At 41.1% G+C, this 27121-nt stretch overlaps 1 protein-coding gene across 1 annotated transcript in view; it reads right to left on the bottom strand.

The window, feature by feature from the left end:
• Positions 1 to 421: 421 nt before the first annotated feature.
• Positions 422 to 27121, bottom strand: part of LOC128318920 (uncharacterized) — a 29380-nt gene continuing 2680 nt past the window's right edge. The window contains exon 2 of the mRNA XM_053237098.1: positions 422 to 7936. Coding sequence (XP_053093073.1) covers positions 7013 to 7864 — 852 coding nt within the window. The 5' untranslated portion in view covers positions 7865 to 7936 and the 3' untranslated portion in view covers positions 422 to 7012. The remainder of the gene's footprint in view (positions 7937 to 27121) is intronic.

Here is a 27121-nt window from a genome sequence, read left to right as displayed (position 1 = left end):
CCTGAATCATCCTGAGCTCCATTCTCTGATCTCTGTTCCTAACCCTACAGTCACACAAGAAAGTGACAAGTTGCTTATGTCACTTGTAGTTTATCTCTCTTATGGTGTATCACTTATCAGTGTGATAATTTATTTTATATTCTTGTTATATGATCAGATTTGGACTAGATTTGGATCAGATTTCTTCTCTTAAAGAAAAAAAATGGGAGCAACCGGAAGACCAAACTAATGGAAGAATATAAAAGATGGAGAAATCTCACAGTAGAGGTCACGTGCTGAGTGCCTGGTGACTCCACCAATCATCTCAGGGAATTGAGAATAGAGAGAGTGCAAGCTGCCTGCACATGGGATGCCGCAAACAACTGCAGACTGACGCGCTTTTCATTGATCTAAGTGAGCCGATGTGACCGTGGGCGCTGGCTGCACCGCGATATATACACACATGACTTCACACCTGTGGTGGGGCTATAAAGAAGGGTTATAGAAAACCAACAAGACCAGTTTGGTAAAATAAAAAAATCAACTATGCCACCCTGGGAAATGACACCTATTCTGACCACATAGGTATTAACCCGAATTGTCGCAGGTTCGCTATATGCTGAAATAAAAGGCTAGAGATGTGGGTTCCAATACCAAAAATAGAAATCTTTATTCACACACAACTATAATTAAAAAAAAAATCTCGATTTGGCCAAGTCAGACAAAACCTATAACACAGGCAACATCAATCAATCAGTGGTCAGAGGAACAAATTAAAAACATAAAAAAAACAACAAAAATTAAAAACAAATACTACAGGGTGGAGGTTTCCCAATGAGGAAAGAGTGGTCTGGCTATAACAGCACTGGGCCCAAGAAACTCAACACCACTCCAGCATACATGCACTCTACAAACCCTAAAGTTGAATGTAGGTGAAAAGCATGGCACTTGGTGAGGAAAAGAGACCACCATCAACACAGCACAAGGAAGCTAGCATGGCTGCTCAAAACACTCTGCACCTATAGATAACAAAGCACACAGACAAAACAATTAGCCACAATTTACATAAACTCGAATAAAGGCTAAACTTGTTTCAATGAAACAGTAACAAAACAGGGAAAAAAAATGATATTAACATAATTCACAAACACGTACACACTCCCACAGCCAGGTGCAGAACAGCTTAAGCCCAAAAAACACCCACAGAGCCGAATAGGTGGTAGCACCAAAACAACTCAACCCTGTTAAAGAAATCTAAAAACAATCTAGAGCCAAAGAGCTCACACAAGGGCAAGACACAACTCAAAATTTGGCAAAAACAAAACAAAATGGGAACAAATGATTAAAAACAAACCAACAAAAAGGAAAAAAACAATATCAATAATGATAATACAATAAAAAAAAAAAGCCAAGAAAGCAAAGTGAAACAAAACAGAAACAAAACAGCAGTGCTGCCTGAAGAGCGGGACAGAACTGACGGTAATCTTCGTCACCCCGACAATGAGCACACAGCCGAATATGCAATCGAGCCTAGTCAAAACAAACCAACATTACTACAAAAACAAAAGTCATTCAACTCAACTAAGCGATAAAAAAGATCACCTACCAAAGTAGTAAATGTCAATTAATGATGTTTATGTGAGCAACAGCCGGTATGCCAAAGATACAAATTCGCACAAACAGTCATTAGGCCTACCACTAATCCTAACCAGAACTCAATAATTTACCTCGACAAACCTGGGAGCAAGCAGCCTATCATCAGCGGTGTGTTTTGTTAAAACACACGACATCTCCAAATTACACTACAATCAAGTAGAAATAAGTATTATTACTTAAAACAAACACTAAATGACACAAAGCCACCCCATTAACAAACATACCTCTTTGGTAGTGCTTAAACGGAAAGGGCTGATCCTCGACCATAACGCATCCCAAGTGGCATAGACAGATGCTTAAATACCCCAATAGCAGAAGCTCATAGGCCATCCATCCACAATATAATTACAACACCAAAAAACAAAACATTGTTACCACACTCAACTACATTCTACCTTCTGCTTTTTAAATCATCACCCGATAAACTAAGACTAATAAACCACACCAATCAACTCCAAGGTCGAAAAAAGCAGATGTACTAGATACAGGACAAGGGGTAAAAACTGCCCATATTACCCTCCCCACTGCTCATGGGAGGTAGTGGACATTAGAATATTGTCCTGCAGTGGCTCTGCCTGTCCGTTACACAAGCCCCGCATCTGTACCAGGCTGGCCTGAGGACAAGGCAACAGACATGGGTGGGGAACTTAACATTGCAGATGGAGAACCCAGCTCTAAGCTACAAGATGGCCCATTGGCTGCTGAAGCCGTAGCTACTATATCAGAGGATGCTAATAATTCAGAAGTGGTGGGGGTACCACCACTAGGAACCTGTGACAGTACAGACCCGAGCCCATTAGTGGAAGCATCCACTGAAATTAAGAAAGCCTCATTCAAATTAGTTTATTTTTTAAATTAGTTTAAAATATTGTCTTGTTCAGCAATATCATAATCAGAGTTTGACACATTCTCTAACAACTCCTGGGAGTTCCTCAGCTGGCGAATCAGATGTTTCAACAGGTTACTGCCAAGAATAAGATCGTCATCCTGTCCATTAACTACCAAAGTCGGAATGATAACGTAAAAGCTGCTCTTTAGACAAAAGGCTCAACACACAAACAATACAAATAACCATCACAACACTTTACATTACATACATCACTTCACAACTATAATAATACATAAAAAATTCATTTTAAGATCCTATTTAAAATACCAATCGCAGTTGGGATAAAGGTCGTCTTATACTTGGCCCTTTTCACTAAAGGCACTTTATACCGTCTGCCAGAGGGAAGTAACTTGAAAGAACTATACAGGGGATGAGACGAGTCTCCCACAGTAACAGAGGCTTTCCTTTTTAATGCCACAGTAAAGAGATCAGTGAGAGGTGTTTGTCTCTCACCAAGTATTTTACTCGCCACATTTATAATCCTTAAAAGTTTGTTTTTGCTTTTCACAGAAAGAGAGTTAAACCAGGATACAATATTAAAAGTAAGAACAGATTCGATAAGTGATTTATATACAACCATCAAAACGTCCTTTTCAATGTTAAAACTCCTCAGTTTTCTCAATTAGCCTAAACGTTGATAAGTCTTTTTAAAAACATTGTCTGAATGCTTATCAAATGAAAATTGGGAGTCAATCTCTGTACCTAAAAATTTAAAAGATCCTACCTGTTCAACCTCCTCTCCATTAATTAACACAGGTTCACAAAGTGCTCGTACATTGTTCACCCCACAACACATTTCTTTAGTTTTATTAATATTAAGCTGCAAAGAACTCTCCTCTGTCCAAACTGTGATAAAATTAACAAAATTGAGGTAAGTATCTAATGACTGAATATCCTTTACACATCCCACCAGTGCCATATCATCTGCATATTTTATAAGCGTCAATTTATCGTTATCACAGGTCACTTCGTTTGTATAAATAGAAAATAGAATTGGTGATAAAACACACCCCTGTGGAAGGCCAATGTTTAAAACCACATTCTCCGACTTTTTGCCATTCACCAATACATGCTGCGGACAGTCCCGTAAAAAACTGTTAATCCATAAGATAAGGGTTTGGTGCACCTGCAACTTCTCCAGCTGCCTCAAAAGAATATTTATGTTCACAGTATTAAAAGCGGAAGAAAAATCCATAAATAAAATCCTAACTCAACAATCTGCCGCATCCAAGTATTTTCCAACCTTATCCATCAGAGTGAGGGTGGCATCTTCAACTATACACCCAACTCTGTAAGCAAACTGCAAAGGATCCAGTTTCCCAGTCAATTCTTGGGAGAGTTGTTGACAAACTACTCTCTCCATGCACTTACATTTACATTTACATTTATGGCATTTGGCAGACGCCCTTATCCAGAGCGACTTACAATAGTGCTTTGAAGTCTATCCAAAAATACATTCTGATACTGGCTCGGTAGGTCTTACAAAGCACAGATGTTAAAGCCACTGGTCTGTAGTCTATAAGATCCTTAGCATGTGCCTTTTTTGGCAGTGGAATAATGGTACTCTCTTTCCAGGGCTGAGGTACAACATTACAGTCAAATGACAACTGAAAAAGCTGTGTTAACACTCCCTTCAGCTGTGTTGCACATTCTCTCAGCACCTTCCGCTTTATTCCATCAGGCCCCATTGTCTTTTGGGGTTTAACTCATAATAAAACCTCTTCCACTGTCTTTTCCTCTATTATTATAGGGAGAAACACAGGATGCCCTGTTGGAGTCCATTTCTCATCAGAATTATTATTAAAACGAGCTTAAAACTGATTCAATTCAGAAGCAAAACAGGCAGAATCAGGACACTGAATATTATTATGCTTCTGATTCCTCCCCATCATACTGTTTAGGCCTTGCCAGGCCAACTGCGCATTACTCAATTTAAACTTTTCCTCAACCTTCCGTTTATACTGCTGTTTAGCCTCCTTAATTTTTTGCTTTAATTCTTTTTGCAAGAGTTTAACACCATGTTTATCTCCATTTAAAAAAGCTATTTTTTTAAGATTCAAACAGTGTTTAAGATCCTTTGTGACTCAAGGTTTGTTATTTGTTATTAGGGTATCATTTTACACGTTTCACAGGAATAACACTGTGTACACAAAAATCCACATACCCAGATATAGAAGCATTTAACATATCCAACATCATTTCCACAGTCCTTTAAAAATACATTCCAATCTGTACCTTCGAAACATCCTTTTAGTGTTTCAATGGAATCAAAGTCCCATACCTGAATAGACCTGGTTTCCTGGTTTCTTTAGTTTTTGCTTATACTGAGGCAAGAGAAGAACAGCATTATGATCAGATTGACCCAGAGGGAGACGTACCTTAGAGATGTAAGCACCAGGTATATTTACATAGCACAGATCCAATGTTTTATCCAGTCTAGTGGCAGATGTGACATATTGCTCCAGATTTGGCAGAAATGTAGTGACGTCACATCGATTAAAATCTCCAAGCAGAAACACTGGCTGATCTCCAACTCCGTTTACAATGTTATTAAAAGTGTCTGCAATGCTTTTAGCATCGAGCATAAAATCAGGTCCCGGAACATACACCAATATCACTGTAAATTGGGTAAATTCTCGTGGAAGATAATGTGGACGAAAGGAAACCACCATGATTTCATAGTGTTTTGAACACTGGGTTTCCCTCAACGTAAAGTTAGTCGCCCATCTATTATTTACAGCCATGCAAAGCCCCCCACCAACAGTTTTCTGCGTTTTAAGAATATCTCAATCAAACCGAATCAAAGTAAAACCATCCAAATGAAAGTCCACTGTTTCCTGAGAGAGCCAAGTCTCGGTAAAACAAAAAAGGCTTGTGCAACTATAATCCTCATCATATCTGATCAATGCAAAAAAAGTTTATTCCTCAGAGATCTGACATTTGATAAGATGATGGCAGGTAAGGGCAGCCTGTGTCCTCAAGCCAAAGCCTGTATTTGGCCAAATACAGGCTTCTGCTTGAGGACACACTCCAAATGCATGCCCTGCTTTGCAACAAAAAAACAGAGATGATTTGCCCTACAGTGAAAATGAGTGGTGTAACATCCCCACACACCTCACAAGGCAATGTTGGCCTGACTCTGTTCTTCTGAAGCTTAAAGTTTTGCCACCCTGCACTACTCTGGCTTTGCAGTGGTTTCAATCCCAAAACACGCTCCAACATGGTCAGGATTCCCTCCATGGTTTCACCAGACTTGTGTGACAGAGCTGATGAGCTGACAATTTCAGGTGTAACATTTGGCTTACGCTCCACAATAGTGGACCGAACAGCAACTTCCTGCTTCAAAAAAGTAATGGCCAGCGATGTCAAGTCAAGTCAAGTGGAGTTTATTGTCAATTCAACCATATATAGCCAGTTAGTACATACTGAAATGAAACAACGTTTCTCCAGGACCAAGGTGGTACATAAGACAAACACCGAACAACACAGAACTATAAGGGACTACATAAATTTATACATAAAGTGCACAAGTGCAAACATGCAGACAGCACAAGACAGTACAATGACTACTGGGATAGACAATGGGCTCAGTAAGTCCCAGTGCAGCGCCGACCAGCACACAGTTCTATTAGAAAGTGAATCCAGTGACAATAGTGCAAAGAGTACAATATAAGCTGCTGTAGGTGTAAACATAAGAAGTAGCAGCCTATGTACAGTATAATAAATATTTGTAGCAGCATAATGTAATGTGCAAAGAATTGCAAAGAGGATGGAGGATGCACAGTTGTGTGTGTGTGTGTTCTTTCAGTCCAGTTTCTGAGTATTGAGGAGTCTGATGGCTTGGGGGAAGAAACTGTTGCACAGTCTGGTTGTGAGGACCCGAATGCTTCGGTACCGTTTGCCAGACGGCAGGAGGGTGAAGAGTGTGTGAGAGGGGTGTGTGGGGTCGTCCACAATGCTGGTAGCTTTGCGGATGCAGCGTGTGGTGTAAATGTCTATGATGGAGGGTAGAAAGACCCCAATGATCTTCTCAGCTGTCCTCACTATCCACTGAAGGGTCTTGCAATCCGAGACGGTGCAATTCCCAAACCAGGCAGTGATGCAGCTGTACAGGATGCTCTCGGTAGTCCCTCTGTAGAACATGTTGAGGATGGTGGGTGGGAGATGTGCTTTCCTCAGTCTTCTCAGAAAGTACAGGCACTGCTGGGCTTTCTTGGTCATGGAACTGGTGTTGAGCGACCAGGTGAGGTTCTCCGCCAGGTGAACACCAAGAAATTTGGTGCTCTTGACGATCTCCACGGAGTAGCTGCCGATGTGCAGTGGAGAGTGGTCACTCTTTGCTCTTCTGAAGTCAACAACCATCTCTTTAGTTTTGTCCACATTTAGAGACAGGTTGTTGGCTCTGCACCAGTCCGTTAGCCGCTGCACCTCCTCCCTGTATGCTGACTCATCGTTCTTGCTGATGAGACCCACCACAGTTGTGAGTCATCAGGGTGAACAGCAGCGGACTGAGCACGCAGCCCTGGGGGCCCCAGTGCTCAGTGTGCTGGTGTTGGAGATGCTGTTCCCGATCCGGACTGACTGAGGTCTCCCGGTCAGGAAGTCCAGGATCCAGTTGCAGAGGGAGGTGTTCAGGCCCAGCAGATTCAGCTTCCCAATCAGGTGCTGAGGAATGATTGTGTTGAATGCTGAACTGAAGTCTATGAACAGCATTCGAACATGTATATCGTTATTGTCCAGGTGGGTGAGGGCCAGATGGAGGGTGGTGGTGATGGCGTTGTCTGTTGAGCAGTTGGGGCAGTAAGCGAATTGCAGAGGGTCAAGTGAGGGGGGCAGCATGGTCTTGATGTGCCTCATGACGAGCCTCTCGAAGCACTTCATGATGATGGGTGTAAGTGCAACAGGATGGTAGTCGTTGAGGCAGGACACTGAAGACTTCTTCGGCATGGGGACGATGGTGGTGGCCTTGAAGCATGTCGGAACGACGCCGCGGCTCAGGGAGATGTTGAAGATGTCGGTGGGAACATCCACCAGCTGGTCTGCACATCCTCTGAGCACTCTGCCAGGAATGTTGTCTGGTCCAGCAGCCTTCCGCAGGTTGACTCCGTGTAGAGTCTTCCTCACATCGGCCGTGGTTAGGCACAACACCTGGTCCTTGGGAGAAGGAGTGTTCTTCCTTGCCATTACAACATTCTGCGCCTCAAACCGAGCGTAGAAGTTGTTCAGCGCATCTGGGAGGTAGGCATCACTGTCACAGGCAGGTGATGTTGTTCTATAGTTTGTGATAGCCTGGATGCCCTGCCACATGCGCCGCATGTCTCGACAGACCGAGAACAGCATTGATTCTCTCTACCTTACTCTTCTCGTCTTGCATGAACATCAGCTGCTGTCCACTGCTCCACAGGTCTTCACCTAAAAATAAGAGAAAGCTCAAGGTATCTAATAAACAGTATCTAATAAACATCACAGTAAGCTCACAGGATGGATCATCGACCATTTTGCTTTGTTTCATTTTCATTTTGCAAATTCTCTCAAGGGCACAATCAAATCTGCCTCTCCCAACTGATGGCATGGGAGTAAACATGAATAACCCTCTACCTTTCCCAAAATCATTCCCTGATGCAGAAAAGTACAGTATGTAAAAATACAACCCACCCCTCTTGTAAAACTAATTATATGACCCCTCTTGTCAAACTAATTATGAAATGTCACTGAATTGAAAAAACAATCTGAGCGATAATCACCCCTTCAATAAAGAAAACACATTAGCCACTCAGTCAATTAAGCAATGGTGTTACTGTGACACTAGTGGGAATATTAGTCATGTAAACATAAGACACCCCCCCCCCTAATTTTGAGTTTAATTCTCATTCAATTCAATTCAATTCAATTTTATTTGTATAGCGCTTTTAACAATGGACATTGTCACAAAGCAGCTTTACAGAAATAAATGGATTCACAAAAATATATTGTAAATATTTAAATTTATCACTGTGAATTTATCCCTAATGAGCAAGCCAGTGGCGACTCATCCATGCTAATTTTTCATGTTGGTTTGAAATTGTTTATTTTTAGTTACTTCTTGTAGTCCACTTATGTATAAACTGTATTGATGCCCTTTGCTCTAACATTTAGAGTAACAGTGTTACATACAACCTTTAGGGGGAGCTCTATACTGTAGCGTTGTGTTTATTACTGCAGGTGAAACAGTGATGAGTAGGTGGCAGACAAAAAAAGCTTCACTAATGGTTCTTTTCATTATTACCTAAACAGGTAAGATTAACAAACTGCATTAAATATTGTGTTGTGTATAATATCTGTTGATACATCTCAGTTGAATTCTTGCTGTTCTGTCTTGTGTATGTGTGCAAATGCAGTGTATTGTCACTCGAGCAAGATGTGAAGAATCAGAGCTAATTGAAACTTAGCATATGCGATCCTTTTGGTTTATTCCTGCATCGAAGAGAGCATTTTGTAAGAATATGTGATTTCTTCATGTTATTTTTGTTTATTAAGTGAGCCTGGTTCAGAGAATGCAAATTATAGATTCTATCGCCACATGTGCAAGTCAAATAGTGATCGCCATTTTGTCATGTGTAACGCACATCCCCGCTATGTGTCTGTGATACTGGACAGACACGATAATTGAACAAATAGAGCTGAAAAGGTGGATATTTAATGGTAATGGCATAAGGTAATTTCAGATGATCCATGTTGTTTCAGAATCGTACTGTCATGTTGAAATAACAACAGTGGATGCGATCAAAGAGTTAATATGGAGAGACTGTAATTAAAGTTAACTGTAATTTGCCTGTTAAAATGTTGTTCTCTTTATTGTTCATTGTGTTGAAAGAATATATTAAGTGTCTCCATGCACTCCCTCTGGTGACGAAATTCAGTACTGAGCCACACAGCTCCAGACCCCGACTCACACGTCACCCACGGCACGACCTCCTCCGGAAATTCTCAAAGATTTGCCTAAAGTAGTCAGTGAGCTTTCTTTTGTTGTTTTAATAGCAGTTAGTTTATCTGCAGTAAACATGCAGTCTAGTGTAGTGCTGGTTTTATTCTGTTCTGTTCTTTAGTAGTGTCCACGTTCTCTCTCCTAGGTAAGACTCATCCCCCTGATGGTGTCTTCGACCTCATGTTGAGTAACTTCTGGGAAGCAGCAAAGCAGGATTGAAATATGAGACTGCGGGTCAGCAGTTGGGGCAGACAAGGAGGAGAGAACATAAAAAGAGGAGTGAATTTTGTCAATTTTGGTTTTTAAAAGAGGTCATAAAATCGTTGCATTGTTCTTCTGTAGCTCCTGTGAGTGGAGCAATTTGAGGTTTAAGGAGTTGATTTATGGTGGAGAACAACTGTTTGGAATTGCCAGAACTATTTTGAATAATATTTGAATAGTACTGTGACCATGCTTCTTTGATGGACTTCAAATAAGCTTTTTGGTGGTCCCGATAGGCCAGCTTGTAAACAGTAAGTTCAGAAGCATTATACCGCCGCTCAATGGCACATCCAGCTGCTTTCATTTTCCGCAGATCACTTGTGAACCAGGGAGCTGAGCGAGAAAACGCAATTGTCCTAACTTTAACAGTGCATGAAGATCCAAAATGCTGCACAGTATCTTATTATAAGATTCCACAGATTCAGTGACTGATGAGACATTTACAGAATGAAGATGCTGAAGGCTTAAGGTCAAGTTTTCTGTGTTAATGTTTTTCAGATTTCTGAAACGTATTTCACGTTTGGGCTTGATGTGGGAAGACAGAAAAGGCAGCTCGACGGAGATGACCTTATGGTCAGATACAGATCATACACAAATGGTGCATTTAAAAGGGGAGACTCGGTAATGACCAAATCAAGAATGTTCCCCTTAGTGTGTGTAGGAACATCAACATGTTGCCTGAGGTTTAACCAATCCAATAACTGCAGGAATTCTGTAGCAAGATGGCAAGAGGGGTTGTTGACATGAATGTTAAAATCTCCAAGTATTATTATATTGGAAGAGGTTGTGCAGAAAGTTAAAAGAAAATTGTATAGCTCTGAGATGAAGCATGCATTTAGTTTGGGTGGCAGGTAGATTAATAGTACTGTCATTGTGAAAGGGGGCTTACAATTAAATGCCAAACATTCAAAGGAAGACAGCTCAGGGAGGGCCAGAGGGGACAGATCTAGGTGACTGCGGTAGATGACAGCCAGGCCACCACCACGGCCAGTGCTACGAGCTTTTTGTAAATAACAGTAACCAGGAGGACAGGTCTCATTTAAAACAGAAAAAACATCTGGTTGATGCCAGGTTTCTGTGAGGCACATTATGTCCAAACTTTTGTCCCAAATATGATCATGTATGAAGCAGGATTTGTTTGTGAGGGATTGTGTATTAAACAGTTCAATTTTAATTTTAGATGAAGCAGTGAATCTCCTTACTGGCCGAAGTAGGCTGAAATCCACTCCACGTTTTCTGTCTGGCTCCATGTGTGGCACTGTTGCAGTATCTCCAGTGCTACTAATCCACAGATTATCAGTCCTCTGATGACGTGGAAGAGATGCTACAGGGCGCACAGCTGCCCAAACGGAAGGTATTTCGTTACCAGACCGGGAGTAAGCAAACTTTCGCCGAGAGCTTCTGTGGATATACTGGGGACGACGTAGGAGTCCAAGTTCTTTAATGACTGATATACATGATGGAATGTTATGGTTGTTATATTCTATCAGTTGAGTGGCCGAGCAGTTCATTATGCCAGTCACACGGGCTCCACGTCTGTTGTTAGTCGCTAGCCACAGGGGCAGTATACAAAGAACAGAGAAAGGGAAGAAATCGGCACCAAAAAATCATCCGTGATGTGGCTGGAGAAATCGAGAGCAGAAGAGATAAATCATAGTGAGCACCAAAAGGAGATGTAAGCGCTGGGAATGCAGGCAGAGCCAGGAAAAGCTGCAGCCGGTTAGCTGCACAGCTAACCGCAGGCAATTGCTATTAATGAGCCAAGTAGAGTCAACTGAGTCGGTAAAATCCGTATAACAGACCGCAAATGTTATATAGAAGTAGCGCCATTAGTTCTAACGTTGTATTGCTATTTTAACAGTTAAAACTCGAGTGGAGAAGCCGTGAACAGACAACGCCAGTGTCCTCTCGAACCCGCATCATTTGAAAAAAAAATAAAAAATAAAAAATAAAATAAAAAATATATATAAAAATTATAAAAATTTATAAAAAGCTCCTACTCTTACACAACTCCTACTTTTTACTAAGATTTTTGTACACTTAAGTCAAAGCCTAAAACTATTCTTAAGAGCATTTCTGAGAGGTTTTATACATACAGCCCCAGAGCATAATCAGAGAAGGTCCAGAAAAATAAGAAGTGGGAGTACCAGGAAAATTAGACAATTATCAAACAGAAATTAAGAAGAGATTGCACAAAAAAGAGATTGCGGAGATTGAAAGACAAAGATTTCTACTGTTTCATAACATACTCATTAGCCATCTGAGGAAGAAGTACAGCTCAGAAAGCTTTAAAAACAAACATGTGTATGATAGAGTGCTGTCCACTAAACTGAAGAAATACATGCTCATATCTACAGCCAAACAAGCTGTGGGCATCTCACAAAGACATTAAAAGAAAAATTTAAATGACACACATCTTATATTCTCCTCTAAGAGCAATGTCAATAGCTGCACAAGTGAGATTCTGAAAATGGTAACAAACCCAGGATTGAAGAAGATGTGTCATCATGGAGCCCTCACCTCTTGCAGAGATCATCAAGACCCTCACTGGCATCCACCAGATGCAACATCAGGCCCTCCTCAGGCTGCACAGATAGCAGGAACAGCACTTCCAGGCCCTTCTCCAAGCCCAGACAGAGAAATGGCAGGTGCTGCAGAGCCTGGTCCGGGCAGCAGGTACTCCAGCAGTGGCCACGCTGTCCACCGCAGCCATGGCCCACATCATGCTCCACAAGATGAGACCGCAGGATGACCCAGAAGCTTTTGTGAAGCTTTTTGAGCGTGTCGCAGCCACTTGGGGATGGTCAGAGTCACAGTGGGTGGTCCGCTACTTTCGGGGGAAGCCCAGCTCGTGGCCCAACAGCTTCCAGTCATGAATCTACTGGAGTACCTGGACCTTTGCTTTTCCATGTAGCTCATCATAATCCTATGGTGGAGCATTTAGGTCAAGAGAAAACACTGAACCGTCTCATGGCCCATTTCTATTGGCCAGGCATTTACAGCAATGTTCGCTGGTGGTGTTTGGCATGTCACAAATGTCAGCTGGTGAATCTGCCTGCCTCTCCAAAAGTGCCATTGTGCTCCCCTCCATTAATTGAGGTCCCATTTGAAAAAATTTGGCTCGACCTCATCGGGCCATTGGAATGGACTGCATGGGGGCATTGCTTTGTACTAGTCCTAGCACACAGTGTTGCGGAGTCACTCTTCAAAATAATCTCCCAAGTCAGAATCCTGAAAGAGATTCTGACTGATCAGGGCACCATGTTCATGTTACACACCCTTCGAGAACTTTATGAATTATTAATTAAATCAATTTGTACCAGCATGTACCATCCACAAAAAGATGGCCTGGTCAAACAATTTAATCAAACTGCTGAAAAATATGATTTGGACATTCCTGAGCTGCCGGTGATCCAGACCTCCCCCCCTTCACTCTGGACCTGTCCACCGGCAATGCTTCATACTGCCACGAAAACGCTTCAGCTGTTTTCCATGGACTACACCAACTCACATTGTGCTCACACACACGCACACTACAGTGTAAACCCATATGAGGATGGGTTCTCTGTTGAGCCTGGTTCCTCTCAAGGTTTCTTCCTATCACCATCTCAGGGAGTTTTTCCTTGCCACCGTCGCCCTGCTTGCTCATCAGAGACGGCACACACACACACTTCACTTTACTTTTGTTTGTGTAAAGCTGCTTTGAGACAATGACCTTTGTAAAAAGCGCTATACAAATAAAAATGAATTGAATTGAATTGAATTACACGATGGTGCTCGGAATTGGGATAAGTTGCTCGAACTCCTGTTATTTGCAGTATGAGACATCTCGCAAGCCTCTACAGGGTTCTCCCTGTTTGAATTGCTATATGGGTGCAAGCCATGGTGTCTTAGAAGTCCTCAGAGAAAACTGGGAGCAGGGCCCTTCTGAGAATAAAAATGAATTTCAGTACATTCTTTAGCTGAAAGCAAAACTCCACACACTGTTGCAATTAATGCAAGAGAATTTGAAGCAGACACAAGAATGTCAAATGGACAGAGATGAGATGACAGATGATCACAGTGTCAAAATCAGGTGTCCAAAATCTTTTTTTTCATTAGTGATGGACCAACAATGCAAAATAGGGGAAAGAAGAATTGATTTTTACTCATCCATTGCAGATGGACTTTATTGCAGTCAATTGGAATCGTCTTAAAGCAGGCCATGGGAAGGGTCTGGAAAAAGGAGTTGGAGCAATTATCAAGTGAACTGCAGGTTCTCAGGTGACCAGGAGTATTAACATTCCAAATGCTCTAGTCCTTTTTGATACCCTTCTGCCATTGTCCAAAATAAGGCTGCTCTTCTCTTGTGGAAGAGAAGGAGATTTGGGAAGTAGCCTCTCTCATTCCACATGATCTCCCATCAAGTTATCAGCACCAGCGATGGCACAATTCAATTTTCTAAATGTCAGATTGAGACTGTTCAATGTTCATTTTAAAGAGATCATTCTGTGAATATCCTGGAGAAGTGGTCATTGATGAAGGTGATTCAGCATGCAGTTTTCTTTCCTAACTTTTGCTAATGTTTTCTGTATCAATCCAAGCCTGTTTGTTGTGGTTTGTGAGAAGAAGTGTACATTTTTGTAGAATGACCCATATAAGTTAGCTCACTTATCTGGAGGAGAAACAGCTGCATAGTCAAGGTTTGCAGCAGGAGCCCGGCCTACACACACTGCTAGCATTTCTGACTTTATCCCACACACACTGGTAGTTTTTCTGACTTTGGGCAACATACACTGCTAGTTTTTCTGACTTAATTAGTTTAACTGACTTAGAAATTTAATATAAACAGATTAATTGACCACATCATCAAGCTGAACAGATAGAATCAGTTGTAACCAGTAAAACTGAAAGATCAGTGAAGTGAGAGCAAGATTTACATGAAGACAGCTGAGTGATCCTCTTTCTCCCAGAAGAGAGCAGCACTTTCACCAGATGTTCAACTTCCTGCAGCCAAACTCACTGAAGCACAACACACAGCACTGAATCTACAGCTAAACACACTCTCTCATCACACTGATAATGACTATTAACTCTAATAAAAGAACACACAATGTCCAAAATGAAGCTTTATTTCAGCAGAGCAAAACTACAGGAAGAGCAACAGGACAGTGAAGAGAGTAAAGACAGAAATGTCAGCATTGTGTAGAACTGAAACTCTATTGTAGATGGATGTGTAAGCAGCTCAGTGTTAAATTCTATCTTGGAGCTGAGAGTCTTCACTCTGGCTCTTGCTGAACGTGACCGGATGATTGACGCCGACATGGGAGACCGTACAGACAAACTCCTCCCCCTTTTCCCAGAGTGCTTTGCTGAGTTGATTGCATCATCCACAGACCTTTGCTCTGTATGCAAACTGCAGGGGATCCAGCAGGGGGTCTGTAATAGCCTTCAGGGGGGGTTAGGAACAGGTGTTCCAAGACTTTCCTGATCACAGAGGTAAGTATGACTGGCCTGTAGTCAATTCAGTCCTGTAATGTTTGACTTTTTGGTAACTGGAATGATGATAGAGGTCTTGAAGCATGTAGGAACAGAGCGAAGTTCCAAAGATTTGTTGAAGAAGGCTATTAAAACTGGTGCTTATTGTTCACAGCAATGCTTTAGGTTGGAAAGTCAGACTAGATCTGGGCCTGGAGCTTTTCTCAACTTTTGTCTCTTGAAGAGCCCGTAGACGTCCTGCTCGTTGATGATGAAATGAGCAGAGGGGAGTGAGGTGAAAGCCAATTTTGTTGAGAGCCAGGTTGGGTGGGGGGGGTTTGTTAGTTGGGGTTGTGGGCGGGGCTTGGACTGGGCACAGGAGTGTTAATTGTATTTTCAAATGTACAATAGAACTTATACAGGTTGTTGGTGAGCTGGCAGTCATTCAGGAGAAGGGGATTTCTTCTCACCTTGTAGTTGGTAATCTCCTGGAGGCCTTTCCAGAATGATGTTGCATTGTTAGCAGCAATGTGGCTTCTCAGCTTGTCTGAGCATTTTCTCTTTGCTGCTTTCATCCCTTTCTCCAGCCTGTACTTGGCCTCTTTGTAGAAAATTCTGTCCCTACTGTGGAATGCTGCCTCTTTTTCCCTACAAAGCTGCCTGAGTTCAGCTGAAAACCACTTTTTCATTGCTGTGTCTCACCGGTTCTTTAGATGAAATACAGCTGTCTTCGCAGAAGTCTGTCATCTCCTTGAAAACAGTCCAATTTGTGGATTCAAAGCAGCCCTGAAGCTTTTCAATGTCTCCAGCTCTTCTGATGCGATGACAGGTTTGTTAGTGGGCCAAGCAGCAAAGGTGGATAGGCACCCCTTAGTGAATGCTTTCCTATTATTATTATTATTATTATTATTATTATTATTGTTATAATACTTCCTATAGAATGCTTTGTGCACTTTTTATGAAATTTGGCACAGGGAGAGAGGACAGTCTCAGCTACCTTCACAGCAATTTTGGTGTATGCCACTCAAGCGTCACCAATAGGGCAAATTTGGTAACATATGTTTACAATAATAACTCCTCAATAGAATGTTGTAGAAATGTGATTCCAATTTCCTCTGATTCTTTGGGTCAAGCCACATTCATCAGACACTATGATGTTACTTTCTGCAATATTCAATATTCCAAGTTTAAAAAAAATAATTTCTCATCTTCTTCTACAAACTTTGTTCCATCATCACCAAATTTGAATCACAGCATCATCATACTATACTCAGAAAATAAGTTTCTTTGACTTTTGGTATATGAGATGGTTTGTCCATAACACACAAACGAATTTGATGGAAAAGCTGCCAAACAGGAAGTGAAGGCATATATCAGCAACAGGGTGACGTATTCTGACCATACTTTGGAGGGAACTGAAAAACCTCACGATAAGGGTCTAACAGAAGGTGTGTCTATATTCACCTCTAGGTGGTGCTGTAATTAACAAATTTGTAAAATTGCTTGTATCTTTTGAACTACTCACCATTTAATCAAGATTCTTATTCCTATTGATTCCCTTGAATGTTGTGAGTTTAAGGAAGTTGTGATTTCTAAACAGGAAGTCAGCCATTTAAGGTTCCGAGTGTTGGTGATCAAAGGAATTTGTGAATTTGGCAGAAACCTGCCTCTCCTTTGTCTCCTTGTCTGGTTAAGCAGAGCCAGGGCACTCGTTGTTAGAATTTCCAAAAACTCTGATGCTTCTTGAATAAACTCCAGAATAATACCAGGTGGAGTGCTCTCCTTGAGCAGCAATAAGTTTTCCCTGCCCCAAGTTAGTTTTCCATGCCATAGACAATATTAACAAACAAAAACACACACAACAGTTAGGAGCAACAGATCGTTTGTTGCCATTCGTGGTGCCATCTCAACTTAACATTTTAACCAGCACTGTCACAGTACTGTGATGAAGCTTAATTCCTGACTGATACATTTCATGAATGTTATTGCTATGTAGGTATGAGCATAACCGCTATGCTAAAACCTTTTCTAGAATCTTGGAGATAAAGGAGAGGTTTGATATTGGCCTACAGTCGAACAGCTGACAAGGGCTGAGGTCAGATTTTTTTAATCAGGGGTTTGATAACTGCTAGTTTAAAGGATTTAGGTGCAAAGCCAATACAACACACAGACACACACACAGGCACACAGCTCTGCACAGCTCAGCTCTCACTCTCCTGAGGCTCTCATCTCTCACCTCTTTAACAAAATTATTTTTGTTGATAATTCTGTTTTCTCCTGTTTATGGCTAGTTAGAGAGTGAGGCTAGAGTTTTGTTGTTTTTGTTTTCTTTTTGAAAAGTTAAGAAGTTTACTTCTCCCGGTAGTTAGGAACCTTTTTTGTTTGTTATTTCGGCCTTGTCCCTTCTTGACGTTTTGTCACTTCCTTTTATGTTAATTGTAAATAAACATTTGATTTTTGTTATTGCTTAAACTGGTGTTATTACTGGCTGGGTCAGGAGAGGAGATCTCCAGATTCTTTTCTTTTCTGTTCTTTATTACTTTTTTGTTACTTTTCTTCCCCAACCCTAGACGAGAGGAAACGTAACAATGTGGATAACTACCTTTGTGAGTAAATACCTGGCTGCCACTATATACTTAACTAGTGCTGCTTCTGACCCTAAAGGCCTAGCTAATTTCACTTGCCATAAAATAAAGTCTGCTATAGAGCCCACAGGTGCAGGCTCATCCTTACCACTCATTCTCCTGATTAAACCCTCCATTTCTGAACTACCACGCACCTGCTGCCACATACCCCCACAGCCTGACTCAGGATGTGGAACCATCTGGCCTGCCTGCCAGTCACTGCCAGCAGGTATTTGGGAGCATCCCCATGCACAGACCTCACCTTCACCCGGCAAGCTCTATCCAATGGTGCACCTTGAACCAGGGGGATGAGTGAGAGAGAGAGAGAAAAGAGGGGGGCTATCTGACATACACTATATTGCCAAAAGTTTTGGGACACCCCTCCAAATCAATGAATTCAGGTGTTCCAATCACTTCCATGGCCACAGGTGTATAAAATCAAGCACCTAGGCATGCAGACTGCTTCTCCAAACATTTGTGAAAGAATGGGTCGCTCTCTGGAGCTCATTGAATTCAAGCGTGGTACCGTGATAGGTTGCCACCTGTGCAATAAATCCATTCATGAAATTTCTTCACCACTAAATATTCCACGGTCAACTGTTAGTGGTATTATAACAAAGTGGAAGAAATTGGGAACAACAGCAACTCAGCCACGAAGTGGTCGGCCACTTAAAATCACAGAGCGGGGTCAGCGCATGCTGAGGCACACAGTGCACAGAAGTCGCCAACTTTCTGCAGAGTCAATAGCTACAGACCTCCAAACTTTGTATGGTTTTCAGATTAGCTCAAGAACAGTGCATAGAGAGCTTCATGGAATGAGTTTCCATGGCTGAGCAGCTGCATCCAAGCCTTACATCACCAAGTGCAATGCAAAGCGTCGGATGCAGTGGTGTAAAGCACGCCACCACTGGACTCTAGAGCAGCGGAGACGTGTTCTCTGGAGTGATGAATCACGCTTCTCTGTCTGGCCATCCGATGGATGAGTCTGGGTTTGGCAGTTGCCAGGAGAACGGTACTTGCCTCACTGCATTGTGCCGAGTGTAAAGTTTGGTGGAGGAGGGATTATGGTGTGGGGTTGTTTTTCAGGGGTTGTTTTTCAGGGGTTGGGCTTGGTCCCTTAGTTTCAGTGAAAGGAACTCTTAATGCTTCAGCATACCAAGACATTTTGGACAATTTCATGCTCCCAACTTTGTGGGAACAGTTTGTGGATGGCCCCTTCCTGTTCCAACATGACTGCGCACCAGTGCACAAAGCAAGGTCCATAAAGACATGAGGGCCTTTCGCACCACATAGTACCTGAACTAACCGTGGAACTACCCACTTTTTGGCGTTTTCGCATCTCCGGAACTGGGTGTGATTTTAGTACCGGACTGCCTTTTTCGAGAACCAAATTAGCTCCTACTCCGGAGCAGGGTCTGACCAGCTCAACTGGTACTATCCGTGACGTAAGTAGACGTTGATTGGCCAAAAACACCCTCACCCACCATGATTTAAAACACTGTGTAAACATACTGTAGTGTCAACTTATTTCGCAAGTATGGAGAACAGCGACAGATGGACGTGAGACACAACAAAAACACAGCTCCGATCACAGTGTCCTCCATCCTCTGGTTGTTTACGTTGTTCTTCTTTGTTTCCATTGTTGAACGCCGCGCACAAATGACGTCACTGTCGATCGGCTTACGTCACTTCCTAGTGCCCACTGTCGGTGCGAATGCAACCCTTTAAACGGTACTGCGAAATAGTTCGCGCAAAATTGCCCCGTACTTTAGTACTGTAAATTTACTGCTGGAACTAAAGTGGTGCGAAAGGCCCTATGGATGAGCAAGTTTGGTGTGGAGGAACTTGACTGGCCTGCACAGAGTCCTGACCTCAACCCGATAGAACACCTTTGGGATGAATTAGAGCAGAGACTGCAAGCCAGGCCTTTTCGTCCTACATCAGTGCCTGACCTCACAAATGCGCTTCTAGAAGAATGGTCAAAAATTCCCATAAACACACTCTAAACCTTGTCGAAAGCCTTCCCAGAAGAGTTGAAGCTGTTAAAGGGTGGGCCAACTCCATATTAAACCCTATGGATTAAGAATGGGATGTCATTAAAGTTCATGTGCATGTAAAGGCAGATGTCCCAAAACTTTTGGCAATATAGTGTAGATGGCCTCTGCTTTAGTTTTTTTGTCTTTAGTCAAAAAACCCCAAAACCTTTCTTCAAGAAAATTAAAATGTGACAGAAAGAAAAAAAAATACAACAAATTAAAATGATATCATAAAATTATCAATGAAAATAAAAAAAAAACGGTATAGTTTAAACACTGACACAGGTGAGAAACTCCTAGCAAACGATTGGAAAACAGAAACTACCATCAAGATCTGTGAATTAAAGAATATTCATTATTTGAATTAAAATGATGTTTAATTTATTCTTCATAGTTTTTGTTTGTTTTTTTTTTGTTTTCTTTTTTCAGGGATGAAACAATTGTTTCATGTTCGCTTTAGTGGCCTCTGTATTGCGGCTTAAGCACATATTGGCCTGTTGGTATTCAAAATTGTTTTTGCTGCAAAAAGGGCATGAAATAATTTGACTGACTTCACTTTATAATATAGAGCATAGATGGACTTAATGAAAACTTATAAGAGGTGAATTTAGCTGAATAATTGATGCATAATAATTTGCCAAACAAGGTCTTTACGCTTTGTAAAAATGAATTGCACATTTACTACACAATAGTTCTCTAATTGTGAACCACACAAGTGTTTATAAATAAAATTTAATTTATATTAAATAAAATATTTGAGTGCCTAATTTTGGCTTTATTGAACAAAGAACGGGACCTTAATTAACCTCTATGTGTTTCTTAATCCAAAGAATATAGTATGATCCATTAAATTAAAACAGTTTTCACAAAAAAAGTGTTTATATCAATTATGCAGGGTCTAAAGCTAATATTATTTGATTTTTTTTAATGGAGTACATATGGACTCTTACAGGCCCACTGCAAAATGAAAAACAAACAAACAAAATTTTATATATATATATATATACAGTTGTGCTCATAAGTTTACATACCCTAGCAGAATTTATGGTTTCCTGGCCATTTTTCAGAGAATATGAATGATAACACAAAAACCTTTCTTTCACTCATGGTTAGTGTTTGGCTGAAGCCATTTAATGTCAATCAACTGTGTTTACTCTTTTTAAATCATGATGACAACAGAAACTACCCAAATGACCCTGATCAAAAGTTTACATACCCTGGTGATTTTGGCCTGATAACATGCAAACAAGTTGCCACAAATGAGTTTGAATGGCTATTAAAGGTAGCCATCCTCACCTGTGACCTGTTTGCTTGTAATTAGTGTGTGTGTGTGTATAAAAGTTCAATGAGTTTCTGGACTCCTGACAGACCCTTGCATCTTTCATCCAATGCCGCACTGATGTTTTTGAATTCTGAGTCATGGGGAAAGCAAAAGAATTGTCAAAGGATCTGCGGGAAAAGGTAGTTGAACTGTATAAAACAGGAAAGGGATATAAAAAGATATCCAAGGAATTGAGAATGCCAATCAGCAGTGTTCAAACTCTAATTGAGAAGTGGAAAATTAGGGGTTCTGTTGAAACCAAACCACAGTCAGGTAGACCAACTAAAATTTCGGCCACAACTGCCAGGAACATTGTTCGGGAGAAAGAAAAACCCACAAATTACTTCAGGTGAAATACAGGACTCTCTGAAAAAATGTGGTGTGGCTGTTTCAAGGTGCACAATAAGGAGGCACTTGAAGAAAGATGGGCTGCATGGTCGAGTCGCCAGAAGAAAGCCATTACTACGCAAATGCCACAAAGTATCCCGCTTACAATACGCCAAACAGCACAGAGACAAGCCTCAAACCTTCTGGCACAAAGTCATTTGGAGTGATGAGACCAAAATAGAACTTTTTGGCCACAACCATAAATGCTACATTTGGAGAGGAGTCAACAAGGCCTATGATGAAAGGTACACCATTCCTACTGTGAAACACGGAGGTGGATCGCTGATGTTTTGGGGATGTGTGAGCTACAAAGGCACAGGAAATTTGGTCAAAATTGATGGCAAGATGAATGCAGTATGTTATCAAAAAATACTGGAGGAAAATTTGCACCCATCAGCCCGGAAGCTGCGCATGGGACGTACTTGGACATTCCAACATGACAATGATCTGAAACACAAGGCCTAGTCTAGGCCTAGTGAAGGTTCTGGAGTGGCCATCTCAGTCTCCTGACCTCAATATCATTGAGCCACTCTGGGGAGATCTCAAATGTGCAGTTCATGCAAGACAGCCCAAGAATTTACAGGAACTGGAGGCTTTTTGCCAAGAAGAATGGGCAGCTTTACCATCGGAGAAGATAAAGAGCCTCATCCACAACTACCACAAAAGACTTCAAACTGTCATTGATGTTAAAGGGGGCAATACACGATATTACGAACTGGGGTATGTAAACTTTTGATCAGGGTCATTTGGGTAGTTTCTGTGGTCATTATGATTTAAAAAGAGTAAACATAGTTGATTGATAATAAATGGCTTCAGCCAAACACTAACCATGAGTGAAAGAAAAGTTTTTGTGTTATCATTCATATTCTCTGAAAAATGGCTAAGAAACCATAAATTCTGCCAGGGTATGTAAACTTATGAGCACAACTGTATAGATATATATATATATATATATATATATATATATATATATATATATATATATATATATATATATATATATAATATGGTACATTCTAATATGGACATTATGAGCCTAGAATAGATCCTTGTGGAACACCAAACTTTTGTACACACAGAGAAGTCACCATTCAATTTCCAAACTGATAATGATCTGTCAAATATAACCTGTGCCAGGAAAGAGCTTTTAGAACATTTATAGTCATTCTAAGGCTACTTTTTTATGTCTTGTAGGAATAACACATTTCATATTTTGGCTGCATCTTTGATGATACTATGCAGTTTTAGTGATGTTAGGTACATAGGAATCAATAATGAAAAAGCTCCAAGTTTCTAAACTGTAGTTTATGGTATGAATAGGCATCAAGCTCTTACGTGAAATCATAATCCTTATTACAAGCAGACATGGTATGCAACATCAGAATTTGTTTTATTGCCAAGATTTTATGTAGCCATATTCCATTTGACGTAGCTGTGCCACTGACTAGTACAATTGTGCATCATCAGCATAAAAGTCAACATTGTTTACAAATTCCATGTCTAAGTGGCTTATGCTCATAAATTGGCAATGCCATGCAAATTAAGATCTCAAACCACATGAGAAAGTCTATCATGTTTTCAACCCTGCCATTATAATAAATGCTTAAAGACCTTTTACAAGAAATGTTTGGTATTCTTAGACAAACAGCTATCCTTTGACTTCTAAGAAATCCTCTCTGTAATAGATTTAGCAGGATGTGGTTTTGTATATATGTATAGACACAAAAATGTCTTTTCCTGTTCTTTGTGGTCATGTTGTTTTGCTAGTTTTCAAAGCCATGTGAGAGTTTTACTTTAGGATGACTTTTATGCAACAGCATAGCTATTTCACCACACATTCTCAAAATCATAGATCAGCATTTCAGCTTTACTTTGAGGGTATTAGGCACTTTAAGCCTAATTTCATTTCATTATTCAATTTCAACTTCAAAATACTGTGGTGGACAGATAAAATAATAACTTTGTCCAAATATTTATGGACCTGACTGTATATACCAATGTAAATATAAATTGCTTGACTTTAATGCAGCTTTTGATACCATTGATCATGCTATTCTCCTCTAGACTAGAAAATGTTGTAGGTGTTTAGGAAATGGCCCTTTCCTGGCTCAGGTGTTATTTGACTGATCGTTATCAGTGTATAGATGTAAAGTGTGACTTCTCTATGCATACTAAGGTAAAGTTTGGTGTTCTGCAAGGCTCTGTTTTAGGCCCGCTGCTCTTTTCTTTATATATGCTACTTCTGGGTAAAATTATTCGTAAACATGATATTAGCTTCCGCTGTTATGCTGATGATACACAGTTGTATGTTTCAGCAAAGCTAGATGAGATACACCAGCTTAATAAAGTTGAGGAATGTGTAAAAGACATTAGAAACTGGATGCTTATTAACTTTCTTCTACTTAATTCTGACAAGACAGAAGTAGTTGTACTAGGACCACATGCAGTTAGAAGTAAGCTTTCTGATTGCATAGTACCTCTGGATGGCCTTTCTGTTTCATCATGTGCAGCAGTAAAAGACCTTGGTGTGATTATCGACTCTAGTCTTTCTTTTGAAGCTCATGTAAATAATATTACTAGGATCGCTTTCTTTCATCTCAGAAATATTGCTAAAATAAAAGAAATATAACGTCACTACACGAGGCAGAAAAATTAGTTCATGCTTTTGTTACCTCTAGGTTGGATTATTGTAATGCCTTACTGTCTGGATGTTCCAGTAGACGCATAAACAAGCTCCAGTTAGTCCAGAATGCAGCAGAAAGAATCCTTACTAGAACCAGAAGATATGACCACATCACCCCTATCTTATCCACACTGCACTGGCTCCCAATCAAATTTACTACTACTACTATTGACCTATAAAGCACTGAATGGTCTCGCACCACAGTACCTGAGCGAACTTTTGGTCTTTTATGATCATCCATGCCTGCTTCGATCAAAAGGTGCAGGCTATTTGTTGGTACCTTGAATAGTGAGGGCTACAGAAGGGGGGCAGAACTTTCTCTTACAGGACTCAGACACAGTCTCAGTGTTTAGTCTAGACTGAAAACATATTTGTTTAGTCTAGGCTTTTGTGAATAGTTTTTTCTTAGGTACAGGGGCAGATCTGGAGGGTTCATAGGCATAGAGTGTTGTGGTGAACTGGGATGTTTGGATGCTGTCGCCCCCCCACTCTCACGTGTTCACTCAGGTTTGTCAACGGTGGAGTGGCTGGCTGCTTTATGTCCCAGGGTGCCTTCATGTCTGTGTTAGCTTCTGGCTCTCCCTTTTAGTTTTGCTGTCATAGCTAGTCTTGCCGGTTTCCCTGCTTACACTCTGCACACAATGTTCAATTTCTTCAACCACTACAAACAATGAAAATACCTAATAATCTCTCAATCTTGCAAATTCTCTCTCTCTCTCTCTTTCTCTCTGTCTGCCTGATCCATTCTTATGCCCTGCTTCTAGTTGGAGTTCTCATCACTTTGAAATCAATTGCTGCTGCTGAGGATGACCCCATATTGTCAGTCTAAAGATACATGAGATTACTGTGGATGGTACCACTTAGAACCCACGAAGATGGCTTTTGAATGCAATTGATAAGAACAGTTTTGCCATGATGGCTTTAGGACTGCAATTTTTTGCACTCAAGACTTCATCAGTGAACAGTTGATCTACCCCCAGCTGCCAGACTCCTGAACACTGTGCTGCCCCTCCCTACATACATCAACCTGGGATGCAAGTAACTCCGTCCACCCCACTGCACATATATCACATACATAGTGTACTGCACACTGTATATGGCTGTGATGACAACAAGACTTGACTTGACAGTGAGACACAGACACAATAAGATACAGACATATTAATACAGGGAGAGACAAACACAATGAGAGACAGACACATTGTCTCACTGTGTCACTCTCTCATTGTGTCTCAAAGTGAGAGTGAGAGAGAGAGACACACACTGAAACATAGTAAAAGACAGACACAGTGAGAGATAATGTTAGACAGACACAGTGAGTAACAGACACATTGTGACATAGGGGAGGTGATAGCTCAATGGCTAAGGCTCAGAAGGTCACGTTCCAGCCCCAGCACTGCCAAGCTGCCACTGTTGGACCCTTGAGCACTCCTCTGTGCTCCAGAGCCACTGTATCCAGCTTCCTAACAAGCTAAGATATGCAAAGAAAAGAATTTCACTGTACTATAATGTATATGTGATGTATATATGGTTTTTACAGTAGAATACAGACTCATACACATTATAGTCTTCACAGCTTGTTAGGAAGTTAGGTGCAAGGTCAACCATGATATGGTGTCCCCGGGGCAGAGAGGGTTAAGGGCCTTGCTCAAGAGCCCAACAGTGGCTGTTTGGCGGTGCTGGGGTGCTTGAAGCCCAAACCTTGTGGTCAGTAACCAAAACTACTGAGCAACCACTGAAAGACAAAGAGAGAGAGAGAGAGAGAGAGAGAGAGAGAGAGAGAGAGAGACACACACAAAACCCACAATGGTTATCTGCAGGTTCCACCAGTGTTATCAGTTTTATCAGGCAAAACGAACACATTTTTACAGTGCAGCGTGGTGTGGGAAGGGGTGACACACACTTCTGGGTTTCACATCCATACAGTCAACAATGGCAACAATGTAATTTATAACATTCATGCCAATAAAGCACTGATGAACTGATGAACAGACGTAGGAAAAAGAAAGTACACCCTCCTTCATTTCTATGTTTTTACTTTTCAGTGCATAAATAACAATTGTGTGATCCTCACCAACTTCTGTAAACATACAGGATACAGTAACTCATATTATCATTCTTTACAACTGTGGTGAGCAGAAAAGCATCTCAGATGCACAACATATTGAATCTTGAGGTGGATGGGCTACAACAGCAGAAGATCACATTGGGTTCCATTCCTGTCAGCCAAGAACAGGAGTCTGAGGCTATCATAGGCACAGGCTCACACAAACTGGACTGTTGAAGACTGGAAAAAGACCAGGTGATTTTTTTCATCTTCAACTGTCCAGTTTGGGTGAATCTGTGCCCATGATAGCATCAGTTTCCTGTTTTTGGTTGAGCACTTTCATGGGTTGCACATCACATATCACTGTCCAATCTCATTCTGCTAGTTTTTCTTCTAGTCTGATGCTGGCTCAAAGATACCAAGCTACACACAAGACAGGAGCCAAAAGAAGAAAGACAGACAAAGACATATGTCATGTGTCATTCCGAAGATGAACATATGAATTATTGAATAGTTTGTGGAGAGAGCAAGGCAGTGTGTGTACCTGATGGACCTTGTAGAGCTTCTCCTGTTTCTGTGTTTGGATACTAGTTGAGTTAACTTTAAGTTGATCTCACACAAACCTCCACCACACTTGGGGTTTCAGACTTGGCGAAACACTGGATAGTGTGTGTGTTTCTCTGAGTTTGGAATGTGAAGTGGAGCAACGAGAGGAGAGAGAGAGAGAGAGAGAAGGCAAAACCCGTATTACTGCGATTTCTTCATGAAATTCCTCCACTGTAGATCAGCTGTACACTTTTCTACAAGAACCTCCACC

The sequence above is a fragment of the Pangasianodon hypophthalmus genome, chromosome 9, assembly GCF_027358585.1.
Source record: "Pangasianodon hypophthalmus isolate fPanHyp1 chromosome 9, fPanHyp1.pri, whole genome shotgun sequence".
Lineage (NCBI taxonomy): Eukaryota > Metazoa > Chordata > Actinopteri > Siluriformes > Pangasiidae > Pangasianodon > Pangasianodon hypophthalmus.
The sequence above is the reverse complement of the archived record's forward strand: the minus strand, read 5'-3'. Positions and strand labels throughout refer to the sequence as shown.